Below are 16,349 nucleotides of genomic sequence, written 5' to 3'. Positions count from 1 at the left end.
GAGAATAAATGTAGATGTAGATGTAGATGTAGCATTTAATGATGGCACCAGGAGTTTAAAGACAGGGGTTGTTTATGTAAGGGGAAGTCTACAGGTCACACTTAAGAGCTCTTTCAAGTCACTGTACATAGTAAACACAGGTATTCTCATTGTGTCAGCCAAGAGTTAGCCATTTCTGATGTATCTGTCTGGAGTGTTTTGTTTGTGTTTCATAATACAAAGGATTCAGTTGTTATAACCCTTTCAGGAAGGACATAAACAATGATGTGAAGAGTTTTGGGAATTCATCTGCATTTGGAAATGGAAGATAATGATTTCCTTTCATGTTTAGTGTACAATGGTGAGGCTACATTCAACTGAAGTGTAAAAGTGAACTGCCACAATGTAGAGTATGGGGAACACAGCACCCACATTCCATAGTCAAGCATAAAAGAGTGTCTCCAAGGCTTCATGTGTTTTGTGCTCATTCTCAATGCCAGGTTTACAACAGATTCCCTATTGTGGAAAAGACAGTTGCATGAATCACATATTTAGATATGTTGTAGATTTGGCTTTTATCACAGTCATGAGAACATGCCAAAAATGCATTTTTCTGCACCAGCAGAGCACCACCACATGAAGAGCATTTTTTATCAGTGAGCTGCCTTAACAGTGGTTCAGATGCAAAGGGTATGTGGCTGTCGTATAGGAGTTCAGGCTACTACCTTCATCACGGTACAAACTGACTGATGGAAAGTAACGCACAGACTAACATGTAATTTGATTGGATAGAGTGAAACTCTGTTTCACCATAAATGTGACTTTTGGCAGCTTAGGGAATCAGAGTATGCAGGAGAAAAATAAAAATACAAAGGATATGGTGAAGTTCAAATCATTAGATAAATATACATGTAATTCAGGCAGAGTATTTTGGTCCATAAACATGCACAAGGTTGGTTGAGAAAATTTAGAAATAATTATCAAAGTAATATTAATAGTAGTAGTAGTAGTAGTAGTAGTAGTAGTAGTAATAACAGTAAGGAAAATGAGATAAAGATGAAGATGGTACACAGAGAGATTCAGAGGATGAAGGTATGATGAGAAGTGACACACTGAATTGAGACTGAGTGAAGAAAAGTGAACAGCCAAAATCAGGTGTCTCCAAGTTGTCAGTCAAGAGAAGGAGGCAAGAGAGCCAAGTGGAGATGTTGAGGAGACTGTGTGCGATGTAACTTAAGGACTATGCTAAAAGAAATCTAAGAACTAAGAGAAAACACAATATATAAGTAGCTATGAGAAAGAGTATAAAGGCCAGACAAAAAGAGGCAGAAATAAAAGGTTAGGGATATAAATGGCGTATAGGACTAATGAGAGAAAGAGAATAAGATAATTGAGGGCCTGTGGTACTGGGAAGGTACAAGTGTGGATTCCTCATGCAGTTTGGTGGATACCTATATTTTAGGACTAATTTTTCCTGGAAGATTATCTAGTTAGATGACAGAATTGGGCTAGTAAAAGCTGTGTCAATGTCCGTGACATAATTCTGTAATGTATGTTTCCCCATAAGGCTCTGAAAATTATTAGTAAAGAGATATTTTCCATGTCCATTCATCTGTGTGACAAGTTTTATACGGGACATGCCTAAAAGTTGCTTAGAAAGATAGCCTGTAAGCTTCTAAGTCATATTAATTTGTTCTGAAGGTAAAATTTATTTATTTGATGACAGTGAAAGTGGTATATGTCAGTGGTTTATGAAGTAGGGTGAATTACATGAATGAGAAACAAAGAGTATTATGATGTTGATTTAGAACACTCCACCCTTTTCTCTCTCTTCCTTTTCCAGTATCATTTCCCATAGCCTCTTGTCCTTTATCCGCAATAATCTTCTATATCTTTCAGTCAGTTCATTGTCTCCTTCTTTCTTTGTGATTCCAATATCTGAACCTTTCTGAGCCGTGCTCATTGCTAATGTTCGGTTTGGCTTACTTGGTTGCTTTCATTGTAAGTAGATAGGAAGTGAAGTGAAAAGATAGGAACTATCATCAGTGTGATCACTGTTGGCCCATTCTATTACTACTCTTAATCCTCCTACTGTTGCTCCTCCTCCTCCTCCTCTTCTTCTTCTTCTTCTTCTTCTTCTTCTTCTCCTCCATTGTCATTATAATTAACTTTTGGCTGATTTAAAACATACATCTTACTTCTCTTCAACTGTTCTCACCTCTAATCATTTAGCTGAATGTATTATTATTATTGTTTAGTATTATTATTAGCTACTGCAGAACTGACTCTCATATACTAGAGCCAACTGTTAGCTTTGCCATATGTTGTGTTAGTCAGATGTTTTTATTGTAGTAAATATATGAATCATCACTCATTCCCCCTCATTTCTGCCATTTATTTATCACTTAGTTCTGATAAATGAATTGATTCTGGACCATGTCATACAAAACTAGGATCAGACCAAAGGGAGGGGAGAAAAAGAAGATGTTTGGAGCTTCTTAATCAATGGGTCTCAGCAGTTTTTCCAGTATCACAAACAATTGAAGAAGATAAAATGTTTCCTTTAATTTCATTCGCTATTATTTTATTGATTATTAATTTTTGAAAGATGCTTTTGTTTTAAATGGGAATTTCGCATTACATAAACACATGCCATGAAAATAGCATTTGATGTTTATCTGGGATCATCCTGTGGAGCAGTATGCATTTTAACTACAACTCCACAAAACAGTTCAAAAGAAATTTTAAGAAAAGCACATAATTACAATGCAAAAATTATCCACATTAATTTTCTTTAAAATTGCCTTTGACTCAAAAATAGTTGATCATGTTAGAGCAAAGATTCCAAATTATCATTCCCAAAAATATAAAATGTTTACCACTAACACATACAGAACTTCATTTAATTTTTTGTCTTCTTGATAATTTTTGTAAACATATCGGGAACAGCAGCAGCTTCAATGAAGTAGTAATAAAATATTATATAGATCAGTCTCGATTGCACAAAATCACTTTTATTCATAAGTGGTGACCAGTATCAACACAATGTGGTTCGTCTTCAGATCATACTCCAATGATGACCTGTGGTGGCAATGGAACAAAGAAGGAACTATTTCAGTTTTTTTTTTCAAATTTTAGTTTGCTGTCTGTCAGACATTTTATATCCCTCAGTAAGTGATCAAAAAATTTTGTTGCAGCCTTGTGCATCACTTTTTGTGCTAAGGACAACCCTAATGTGGGGTAATGAATGTAATTTTTCCTTCAGGTTCAGTAATTATTTACCTCATGATTCTTTTAAAATGTAGTGAATTATTCATGGTGGAATAAATATATTGTGAAGCAGTAGCCATGATGCCTAACTCCTTTAACAGATATATGTGAGGTTACTGTGGGTGAACACCACACATATCATTCTTACAGCACATTTTTTAGCTATGATGTCTTTCTTTCTTAAAGATGAGTTACCCAAAACATTGTTCCATTTGACGTTACTGAATGAAAATCTACAAAATATGTCAATTTACTGATTTGTCTCTCCATAAGATCTACAATAATTCCAAGTGCAAACAGCAAAACTATATTATTTTAGGAGTTGCAAAATGTGCTTTTTCCAGTTTAAATTCTTATTATGCTAGCATGATACAGAAATCCCAGTATAGTGGATACAGTGTATGTTACCAGTTTGGCTGTCAGTAATGCAAAATAAGTGCACCAGGCCTTTGAGAAACAATTTTCTTTGTGAATTTTTGTTATTGTTGTTGCCTTCAGCCTGAAGACTAATTTAAAAACAGCTCTCCACACTATTATATTTTGTGCAAGCCTGTTCATCTCTGAATAACTACTGGAACCCACATACATCTGAACCTGTGTATTGTACTCGTCTCCTGGTCTGCATCTGTCACTTCTATTCCCCATACTCCCCTCCAGTACGAAACTGACCGTTCCTTCATGTATTAGAATTTTTCCTACCAACAGATCCCTTCTTTTAGTCAAGTTATGCCACAAACTTCTTTTCTCCTAAATTTTATTCAATATCTCCTCATTAGTTATGCAATATACCCATATAATCATCAACATTCTCCTGTAGCATCACATTTCTAAAGCTTCTATTCTCTTCTTGCATGAACTGATTATTGTCCATGTTTCACTTCTGTACAAGGCTACTCTCCAGGCAAATGCCTTCAGAAAAGACTTCTTAACACTTAAATTTATATTTGATGTTAAGAAATATCTCTTCTTGAGAAACATTCTTCTTTCCATTGATATTCTACATTTTGTATAGTCTCTACATTGGCCTTCATAAGTTATTTTACTGCCCAGCTATCAAAAGCTTACTACTACTTTTAGTGTCTCGTTTCCTAATGTAATCCCCTGCCCATTGTCTGATTTAATTCACCTACATTCCAGATACTTATTTTGATTTTGTTAATATTCATCCTATGTATTCCTTTCAAGACACTGCCTTTTCCATTCATCTGCACTTCCAAGTCCTTTTCTGTACAAGCTGTAAATTGCCTTTTGCTCCCTGTAAATTACCCCTGCTATCTTCAGAATATAAAAGAGCTTATTCTGTCAACATTGTCAACAGCTGTCCCTAAGTCTTCACTGTGACAGGGTCTGCAGCTTTGATGAATGTTTTGAATGACTTCATGATGCCTTCCTCCACTGCCATTCTCTTTATTTGGTGTACATTTGTATAACTTCAGCCTTAGGGCATTTTCAAGCATTTTATGGATAATTTTTTAATGGTATATTATTCCACATATGTCCTTACTCCTATGACTCCATGTAATTGTCACAAAATAGTTTATAAACAGTTTTTTTCTATTTTAGGAGCATTTTGAGTTGTTGTTGTAAAGCTTTAAGCCTACAAACGCTATAAACATACATTCGCCTTTACTTATTCAACTTGCATCTTCTAAGAGAAGTCATAGGGTCAGCATTATTCCTACATACCTCTAGAATCCAAACTGATCTTCTCTGAAGTCAGCTTCTACCACTTTATTGCCTATTCTGTAATGAGTTTGTGTTAGTATTTTGCAACCATGACTTATTAAACTCAAAGTGCAGTATTACTCACACTAGTCAGAACCCACTTTTTTTGGAATTGGAATTATTACATTCTTCTTGAAGTCTGAGTGTATTCCTGCCATCTCATACATTTTGCACACCAGGTGGAATAGTATTGTTATGGCTGGCTCTACCACGAATATCAGCTGTTCTGAGGGAATGTTGTCTACTCCCGGGTCTAGTTTCAGGTTAGGTCTTTCAGTGCTCTGTCAGTTTCTTCTCACAGCATCATATCTCCCATCTTATCTTCATCTAATTTCTCGTCCCTTTCTATAATATTGCCTTGAAGTTTATTTCCCTTGCATAGCTCCTCTATATATTTCTCCCATTTTCAGCTTCCACTTCTTTGCCTAGTACTGGTTTTCCATCTGAACTCTTGCTGCATCTCTTTTCTCCAAAGGCCTCTTTAATTTTCCTGTAGTTGGTACATAACTTACCTCTAGTTATACATGTTTCTATAGACTTACATTTCCTCTCCAGTCACTCCTGCTTAGCCATTTTGAATTTCCTGTCAGTCTCATATTTTAATCATTTGTATTCCCTTTTCATCTGCTTCATTTGCTGCATTTTTATATTTTTTCCTTTCATGAATTAAGTTTCAATATCTCCCTGTGATGTCGAAGGATATCTACTAGGCCTCATTTTTTTACCTGAGTCATCCTTTGCTGCCCTCTATTTCATCTCTCAAAGCTACCAATTTGTCTTCTACTGTATTCTTTTCCCTGTTTCAGCCAGTTGTTGCCTAATGCTCCATTTGAAATTCTCAGCAAGCTCTCGTTCATTCAAATTATCCAGGTCACATCTTCTTCATCTCCTGCTGTTTTGCTAATTCTTCAGTCTTAATCTACAGTCATAACCAATAAATTGTGGTCAGATTCCACAGGAAATGTCTTACAGTTTAAAATCTGGTTCCAAAATCTCTGTCTTACCATTATATAATCAATCTGAAACCTTCCAATACCTCAAGGTCTGTTCCACATATACAGTCTCCTTTCAAAGTTATTAAACCAAGTGTTAGCAATGATTAAACTATGCTCTGTGCCAAATTTTACCAGGTAGCTTCCACTGTCATCCCTTTCTCTTGGTCCATATTCTCCTCTTATTTTTCCTTCTCTTCCTCTTCGTATTACCGAATTCCAGTCATTCTTCACAATTAAGTCTTCCTCTCCCTTAACTATCTGAATAATTTCTTTTATCATACATTCTTCCAATCTCTTCATCACGTGCTGAGCTAGGTGGCATATAAATTTTTTCTACTGTGGAGGAAGTTGACTTTGTGTCTATCCTGGTTATAATAATGCCTTCATTATGCTGCTCATAGTAGCTTATCTGTATTCCTATTTTCTTTTTCATTATTAGACCTATTCCTGCAGTAAATTATTTGATTTTTGTATTTCTAACTCTGTATTCACCCGACCAGAAGTCCTGTCCATCTTCTCACCAAACTTCAACAATCTCAACTGTATCTTACTTCATCTGATGAAGAATTAGAAATCTTTGTTTATTTGGGAGTCCCTATCACTTGCTCTTGAAGGTTTTGCAATGCTTCACTCCAGGTTACATGGACCACACACTTTGAGAACTTTCAACCTTGAGGTATGAATGTTTCATAAAACAGAAGAGGATGCTTGCATGGTTTATTTAAACTGTCTAGCAAAAAAAGTGAAGCACCCAGAAGGGAGGGGGGATGAAATCCAATTTCATGGGTCGATAGAGTATGTGATGTAATTTTAGTGATTACAAATTTGAGTCAGATTTACAAAGATCTTGATAGTATATGCTCATTTTTTAGTATGAAAAGATAGCAATCGCTTGGTGCAAGATCAGGAGTGTAGAGTGGGTGGTCTAAAACTTCCCAGCTTAAACTGTCCAATAAATTGCTGGTGTGACCTGCAGTGTGAGCTCTTGCATTGTCATGGAGAAGGACAATTCCCTTTGTCAGCATGCCGTGGCTTTTGTTTTGAATCACTCTGTGTAGCTTTCTCAGCGTTTGGCTGTATGCTCCTGCATTGATAGTAGCCCCTTGTTGCATGAAGTCAATCAACAAAACACCATGCCTAATCCAAAACATGACGCCATGATTTTGTACTGGGATACAGTCTGATTGGCCTTCACCTTTACAAGTGCGTGTGTATATCTCCATTCCATGCTCTGTTGCTTCAATTTGGGAGTGATATGCGAAACCCATGTTTCGTCTCCAGTTACGATCTGACTCAAGAAGCTGTCACCTTCTTCGTGATAACGAGTGAAGAACTTCATTGCACACTCAAATCCTTGGTTTTTGTGGTCCTCTTAAGGGGTTTTGGGGTGGGGCCCAATGGGAGCACAGTTTCCTAAACTTTAGGTGTTCAGAAACAATTTTGTAAAGCACTGATCTCAACACCTCAGGAAATTCATTTGAGAGACCTCTTATTGTCAAGCGCCTGTTCTCACGAATCCAACCAGACCAGTCCTCATCACGGATGTTGTCACAGCCATCTTTGAATTCTTGTATCCACTTATGCACTTTGCTTTCACTCATAACAGTAGCACTGTACACTTAGCAAATCTGTTGATGAATTTCTGCAGCAGACAGGTCCCTTGCTGACAAAAACCGTATCACTGAGCACACTTCACATGCGTGAGTTGATAGCCTTAAACATTTTGAAAGCACAGAACAGAACTGCACAGGTTAACTACAGAGCTGAAATTGAGCACAGTTGTTCCCGAGGCATGCCGGTACACGATGCACATGCTCATTGCAGTATGCACGCGAACTACTAGTGCCTACAACAAAACGGACATTACTTAAAATACATGCCTCATATTTAGTGTGTTCCTTATGGTCAAACACATAAGATACAAAGAATAGTAAAAAAAGAGTACAAAATTTCAATAAGAAAACATAAATCACTACTGTCACAAACAGACAGACTTTTTTATGTATTTGGTTTGCATCTTGGGTAACACTGACAACAAGATTGACAGCCAGAGTAGTGTAAATGTGCGTTCCGTGCACAGACAGAGGGACAATATTGTGCAATGTCACCAGTTTTCTCTCTGTCTCACTTGATATGTTAGGCCTATACCACATTCTTCAACTGATTGTTGCCTTAAGTGGTGCATCTCCCTACCTCCCACATTCTTACTTCCACTCTAGTACTCAGAAAAGTTTTGTTGCAACAAGGGACACCTAATATGTAGTCTACAAGATACTATGTAAATAGCAGTTATATATGGAGTACAATGAGTAGAAGTTCTTGCTCTAAATGACTGTTTAGTCAGTAACTGTACACATTTTCTGTACCCAGTCCAGGACTTTTTGGAAACTATTTTAATTACTAACAAAGCAGGATTCAGTTGTGACAGCATAATTAACATTATAAATAATTATGGTTGGATGCAATCCTGTGTGCACATCATCTACATCAGTTTTAGTTAATGAGTGTGCAGGTACCTTAGAAGTGAGTTGCGGGGTCTTACAAGGAGAAATCTACAGGGGTGGCATTGGCATTTTGAAACCATCTATGTGGTGTAAAAGGTTAGGGTCCCATGTATCTCATCCTGCAGCCATTCACCCTGGTGGGCCCTCATGCATGGATAATTGACAGAAAAAAAATTGCATGATGTTATAGAGCTGTAAAATAGAATTTTACTTATAGAGGGCTTGTAGCATAATTGTTAGCATATGAGCATGATGTGCTGAAGCTTATGGGTTCGAGTTTCACCAGGTGCTTCAAAACCTTTTATTTTTAAATTTATATCAAAATTACTTTGATAATTATTTTTATTCAATTAATTGATTTAAATATATATTTTTTAAATGTTTTAATCCTTTGTCACATCACTTCAATCATTGTATTAACTTTATCATTTGCTCTTGTTTTTTCTTCCTAACATTCTATTTTCATTTGGAATCTTTGTGAATGTGATTTTAATTACTTTTATTTATCTATCACAATATTTAAGCATTTGAAAATTCTGATCTATCAGTTAAAAAACAAAAGAAGTAATAGTCTGTTTATACTGACTGTACAGTGGTATCAAAAATGCATTTTTTGTTACATACAAGATGTACATTTGGATGGTACACTTCATACAGACATTAAAAACATAAATTACTGTTGCACTATGGACAAAATAAGGCAGCTGAAGATTCAAATGAGAGAAGGCATTATAAATAAGTGCACAAAATGAGGAACAGAAATGATCATTCCAATAACATGGACAAAAATGTAATTAATATGATGATTAAAATGATATGAAAAAAGAATTAGAATTTTTTAAAGCATTTAAATCAATCAACTGAATAAATATAATGGTCTAAGTCATTTTGCTAAAGATTAAGAAATTAAAAGAATTTGAAGCAGCTGACAAGATTTGAATCCACAACCTTCTGCACACCACGTTTGTTTGCTAATCACTATGTTACGCCTTAGCCTAAGGCTCTAGAACATAATACAAAATTAAAATTTTTTTCAGTAATTACTTCCAAATGAGGGCCCACCAGTGTGATGGGTGCAGGACATGATACCTGGGACCCTAACCTACATCACCATTATAGATGGGCACCTCTCCTGGTTAGCTTTTGTTTCATAGTGTGATGGGGAGTGTTAGAAACATCTAAAACTTGCACTACCATAGCTCCTTCAGAATATTTAATAATACATGGTTCATACATGACAGAGCACCAACCTATTTCTTTCATGGCATGTAATGCACATCATGTTGATTACAAAAATTGTGGATGGTCTGGAAGATGGGATTACTGGTGCATTCCACAGAATTTTTAATGTGCCTGGAGTGCTTGTAACAGGAAGGTAGTCAAAACAAAACTTTTATCAGAGTGAGTAGCACTTACTGGAAAGATCTCTGAGTGTTTAGCCTGTAAGAAGTATTGAAATAGCCTTTTTAAACATATCAGAAGCGACTATTTAGAAACTGGAAGGCTTTTTTCTCCCTCTTTTGGTCTCAGGAACACACTCCAGCAATTTGCATCATTGTTTGATTGCCAGTCTGTGTGTCTATCCACAAATGAAAATCATGTACTCATGTATAAAAGTGAATTGTGTTATGTATCCTATAAAAGACCTGTTTCACTTTGTTTAACTGTCTAACATGATGATTTGAGTTGCTTCCAACTGTTTCATTAGGATTATGGGAGTAGGTTAGGGACACGCAAGTCATCAAAGTGATGTCCAATTGAATGACTTACACCAGACCACTGAACCACATGAAATTATTGTTTTTGCACATACCTGACAGTGGGTTACAAGAGACAATAACTACACCTGGGAAGACAAGAAACTGAAAATACAAGGATGTGGACAGAGAAAGAATTTCATGGAAAACTGAATAGAAGGAAAGAGAATAGACAGAGCAAGGGATGTCAGTTAGAATGACATGCACATGAGTTTAAGGTTAAATTTTGGGAGAGGCATGGGAGCAGTGTATACTTCAAATAAGATTGGCATAGACAAGCATGCAGTCCCAAGGATTAAGCAGGAAGATGAGTCAGTCATGTTTTTGGCCAATATCATGTACAAATTTCAGTTATTTTTCATCTCTGTTGAAGGTATTTTACCAGCTGTATAGCACTGGAACAGAATCTTCTAATTTGTCACCTTACGCTAAGCATTTTGGTGATGGGTTTGTTTTTCAAGACTATAATGCACAAGAACACTCCTCTTATGAATATTTGCCTCTAGGAAGCAGGAACTAACCAAATGAAGTTGTCTGCAGTCTGCAGACTGTGATGACGACATGAACCAGAATGAGAATGTTTGGAACTAGCTGAACTTGCAGCATGATTACAAGAGATCCTCTATGGTCTTACCAGGCTAATATTAGGGACAAAGTCAGATTTAAGGACAAGTTCATTGGTAAATTTTGCATGACTGAGATCTGGGCTAAGACTATGATAGAATTCAATCTATCATTAAGTATTCATATTTACATACATCCCATTACCAACAGATACATTTTATGCAATATGCATGCCATTTAATAGATATGCAAAAAAAAAAAAAAAAAAAAAATTGGCTTGGAGAGTGTCCACATTTCAAGGGTACTATACAGTGAAACAGTGTTACTTTAATAAAAGACTGAGGAGTAGGACATGACATTTTTTACTGCTGTGTGCAAATATAAATGTAGCACAGTAATGACAGATAGCTATTTTGACAAAACTAATGTAGGAGTTATTAGTAATGTAGTTACTGCTTTATTTACACACTCCCGATAAGTTCTTAATCACCAATAAATTGCTGCTTTTATAATGACTTAGGTTATGAATCTTAGTTACAGTACAACCTTTTTTTTTTTTTTTCAAGGATAAAAATTTCTACCTGCAGTGGACTGCCATTTTGATGACATCATATCATCTGTTGATCGCTGCTGATGCACCAGTTCATTAATTGGTGAGTAATTGTTCGTCCTTGCCAAGTTGTCCATCGGTACTGTAGGAGGTGGTAAACAGTTTTCTGGATTTAATCTGAAACATTAATACAGAACTTCATATTGGTTATTACCATCATTCATTTAGTGATTATCATTACTGGGATGGTGACTTTGTTTCATCAGAAGATTTCTCTGAGCATCTCAGAATTTTCCATGCTGAAATTTCAAATTTCCCTGAATCAATTTTTGTTATATTTAAGAGCAAGGTTTACTTTACTAGTTTTTGTGTGTCCACATGACATATTAGTGATTATTCCAAGTTCAACTGTGATTAAAAACAAGATACACATGAAACTGAAGATTTTGTTGTTATTCAATAAATAATATTCAATCATTATACATTATAATGCAGTTACTTAAGCAATGTCACCCTCTCAACTACCTGCAGAGAAGAACACTAAATGAAGATCATGTATGCTCAGGACCAGATTTCAAATGATGTCCTGCAGTCTGCCATTGTCAACCTTAAACAAAGAAGCCACCAGACACCAGAATTCTGGTCGGCTGGTTACCATTACAGAATAACTGTGTGCTTCATAGCCATAACAACCAGTTCTGAATTTGATATGTATTTGCATCTTTTTGTGATACCAAATAAAACAAAATTAAAGACACTTTACTAGTGTAAATAAAATTACAGTGGAAGGGAAAAAAACAAATATTCATGCTTGTAGCGTATCAGTTTTTTTTTTCCACAACAAAGGCAAATTGAACACCATATGCAATTTTGAAAATAGAATACATTCTAGAGCCCAAATAATGGTCTGAAAATTTGCAAACCTGGAGCAACAATGGAAAACTAAGCTTCCTGATACAGATTTGTCAAAATAACGTAGGGACTGCTCCTAATTATGCTGTAATACTTTTTCAGTATCACTGACAAAACTAATGAAATTACAGAAACACAGTGCAATAAACTGTGATTTTCTGAATATACCGATGGAGAGATTAATACCTAAATCTCTACCTAGATACCAAATAGTGAAAATAAAACAACAATTTATTTACAGTTTTATCAAATATCCTATAAATTATATTCCATAATTAGCATAGTTCACCACAATTATGTGCTGTTTTATGACATTGTGTGATAATCTCAAGTTTGGTATATGAGAAATTCTCACAGGAGCATGACTCAGACTATAGACACATGAGTGTGATATCAAAAAAGTTTGATAGTAACTATACATCATGTTTCAGACTAGGAATGGTAATTGTTCAGCTGAAGCATGACACTATGACATAGATGAAAAAGTATTACTTTGTGCTGAAGTTACTAAAAAAGAATCAGAGCCTGAATATTCAATGCTGATCTACAAAATAAGTGTGTTAAAATATGGATCCATATTTGTAATTTGTGTACAAGCTTTCTATGTTCACATCTATGGTGAGAAACAGTAAAAGAGATTAGAATACAGAGAGGCTTCACTGCCCTGGCTCTGAAGCAAGTTGAACAATACTGCCTCATGTTTTATTTAGTGAAAAAAAGTGTGTTCTACGATACTAATGGATAATAGGTAAAAGAATGAAAAAATGACATCCTATGGTTAATATTTAGCTGTAACATTTAGAAATGAAAATACCCTGATTATAGTGGATAAGCACTTTATACAGTACTTCATCTCTCAGCAACATCAGTGATTTACATAAAAATGCTGTTGACACAGATTATCAGTTAAATGACTTTATCAAGGAGAAGACATTGAATCATAGTAAGATAACTTAGCTCTGCTTGCTATAATACCATTCCTAACAGAAATAAATTATTTTTTTCTGCTCTCTGTTCCAAAAGAAGTATACATAGGCCACTATGCATAGTGAAATATCCAAACTCTTATTCCAAGCTGTAATTTTAAAAATCTTATTATTCAGTATATAGATAACAGGTAGCCCATAACAGAGTAAATGGTTCATGTAAAAAATTCTTATTTAAAGAAATATACCAAATTTAGGAATCAAGAAACCCATGTGCACTTGCAAACTTGACTGGCTAATAATTATTTGTTCTATAATTTACATACCTTATTTGAAAGCTATCAGTTTCTTTCCTCTGGCTAATGTCTTGAATATTCTAAAACTGTGTAGTTACAAAGTTCTACCTGTGTAAAACTGTTATTATGGTAAGTATTTGAGAATATTCAAATCTTAGAGTGAGATCCTTTTAAAAATGCAATGTTATTGCCTGGTAGCTCTAATTTTTCTACGATATTGTAGGAACTTTGCATCATAATCAGAATAATGCAGGCACTGCAATATCATATTTACTTGCAATACTGGGAAGCGACTTGCAAGTACAGTGTCTGACCTGTAAGGGAATATAATGGATGTATGAGTACAGGTCATAGATGCATGGTTGATGACTTTGGAAGTTGGGGTCTGGCCATGAGTCATGCATGGATAGCCAAGCGATAAGCGGGAAATCCGGGTTCGAGCCCTGGTCCAGCACAAATTTTCACTCTCGTCATTCTGTTCTACAGCTGATGGTTGTCCTTATTCACAACTGCAAATTCATTTAATGTGTCTAATTTTTTGTTTCCAAAAATGTATAATTTTAGTAAAACAGAATGTTAGTTAATGAAATATTTTATCCGGAATATTTGAGTTTCCAAAAATTTCTTGGTGTGCTTTTCTGAATCTCAGGGATAAAACTCTGTCTCAAAAATTCCATGACAAGAAGTAGAACCTAATGTTTAGGTAATTTAGCAGTATTATACACATCTTTAAACAGGGATTGTGCACAAAACCAGCCAATCTGTCTGCATCCAGAATTCATAATAAAAAATTATTTTGTCATTCCATCAGTGAGTAAATTGTCATGATAATAGTATATAGAACATTTAATGAGTATTGACAATATATTATTGCCCCTTTTTAAATTTTGTTAGAATCCTATAAGTTTGTGTAGCTTAGTGATGTGTTTTAAGCATGATGCTTACTATTCAAAAGCTGATCACCATCAAATTGGGACAGTAATAATCCATGATGCTGTGTAAAGTTAGTTAAAAATTACCCAAAGCTGGCAACAATCAACAAATGGACTTTAGTAGAAGATGAAGACTTCTGAGGCACCACCCATCCATTCTGACACGTCATCAAATTTACATTGTTGAGTATAAAAGTGTGCTTAAACCTTAATGAGATTTAGTATACTCTTTTGTACACAAAATAGTGTTCCAATAAAAATCTTTATAAAAGTATGAATTGTGTAGGGGATGCTTGTGATCTACAACTTTCAGAAAAGCACACAGAGTTAATAGGCAAATGTTTTAGAAACAGTTTCCTTTCAGTTAGATGTAAATATCATGTAGTTCCATTAATCTGCATTTACAATCAGTGAAGAAAACTACATGATCAAATCCAGAATCTCAAATTCACAGATGAGATACATTATGGACTAAGCTACCTGATCAGTTGATATACTACAAAGTTTCTGGTTGATAATATGTCTAAAGAATTAAAACTTATCATAGTATCTTGAACAATTACATATAACATCTTTATCCTAATGAGTTTCTCATCTGCTGGTAACCTAAAGCCATATTTCACACTATAATTTCCCATGTACATTTGGATTGCAAGATTCAGTGTCATAGTCCAGTTCTCACCATGCTTGATGAACTTGATGGACTTTATATGCACTGAATTCTGCTTATGATTAGATATGGCACCACAATGGTTGCTCCACCTTTCTTTGCCTCTCTTCTCTTTGTTAATAACAATGTTGTATGATTGTGAAGGGCATCATATTTTTTTCTTTGAGTGTGTTACTCCAGTTTTATTACAAATATTGAATGAATGACCTTTTTTACTATAGCCTCAATTACATTTTTGTATATATATTATATGATTTTATTTTACATAACTAGAGATACTGGTAGTTATGCTTTTAGTATCTTGTACATACATGATTTTCCCATTAATTGTTCTAATTCAGTTCTTTTTTTTTTTTAAAAAAAAAAACCTTCTGTTTAGCATCACTTTTGAACTTGATGTGCTATATGATTTTGATGATGACTTGGTTGCTCTATAAATAAGGATAGACAAGTTTGTGTTACCATGTTTCATTGAACCAAATAAATGTCATGCATGCTTTTCCACAGCTGTAGTATTTATAATGGAAGTGAGAATACAGACATTCCAGTCTGGATGGAAAACTGATCAAACCAATAGCTAGGCCTACCAGAAAGTTAAAAATCTTTTAATATGGCTACAGTCTAGTGAATTTATTTCCTTTAAGGGCAAGTATTTCCTTTAAGGACAAGTATTTCCAATTATCATTACATACTATTCAAATTACAATTACTTACGGGTATTTGCTACACTGAACATGCAAGAAGTTCAGAGCCTTATCTAATATTTGTTGAGAGAATTCTACAGCAGACTCTGGGTCAGCTGCTGATCCACAATTACGTTTTGTTTCACTCAGAACACATTCACGAAACTGATTGTGGAAACTGAAAGGAACAAAAATGCATTAGATTATGTTTCTGAACTCACTGATGTTTGTATTTTGTGAAATATCCATAAATTTTCAACAAATAAGATACACTAAAACAAATATACTAGTAAACTGATGTAAAATGTTAAGGGCTGTAATGCATTATAGATTTACAGAACAAATATTTAGTTATCTTCAGGGAAAAAATCAAATCATATAAGATATTCATGTCCGCATTGTAAATATTATCTTTTATGAAACAAATATCATATGTAACTATAATATAGAAAAATATAGGAACAAAGGGCTAATATGCTTTGCTTTAAATAATTAAATATTCTATAAATTTGTTAGTTTATTTTTTAGCCCATAGACAGCTTTCAATCTGCATGAGGCATCATCCACATACATATGTGGTGTAACA

General features: G+C 34.8%; 1 protein-coding gene across 2 annotated transcripts in view; it reads right to left on the bottom strand.

Annotated features, from left to right (window-relative positions):
• The window catches only part of LOC126299018 (uncharacterized), a 632,090-nt gene that overhangs the window by 82,725 nt on the left and 533,016 nt on the right, over positions 1-16,349 (bottom strand). For both annotated transcript variants that reach the window (XM_049990655.1, XM_049990654.1), the window contains exons 6-7: positions 15,795-15,941; positions 11,376-11,521 (exon numbers count right to left, since the gene is read on the bottom strand). In XM_049990655.1, coding sequence (XP_049846612.1) covers positions 11,376-11,521; positions 15,795-15,941 — 293 coding nt within the window. The remainder of the gene's footprint in view (positions 1-11,375; positions 11,522-15,794; positions 15,942-16,349) is intronic.

Source organism: Schistocerca gregaria, chromosome X, assembly GCF_023897955.1.
Source record: "Schistocerca gregaria isolate iqSchGreg1 chromosome X, iqSchGreg1.2, whole genome shotgun sequence".
NCBI lineage: Eukaryota > Metazoa > Arthropoda > Insecta > Orthoptera > Acrididae > Schistocerca > Schistocerca gregaria.
This window is presented reverse-complemented; position numbering and strand designations above follow the sequence as displayed.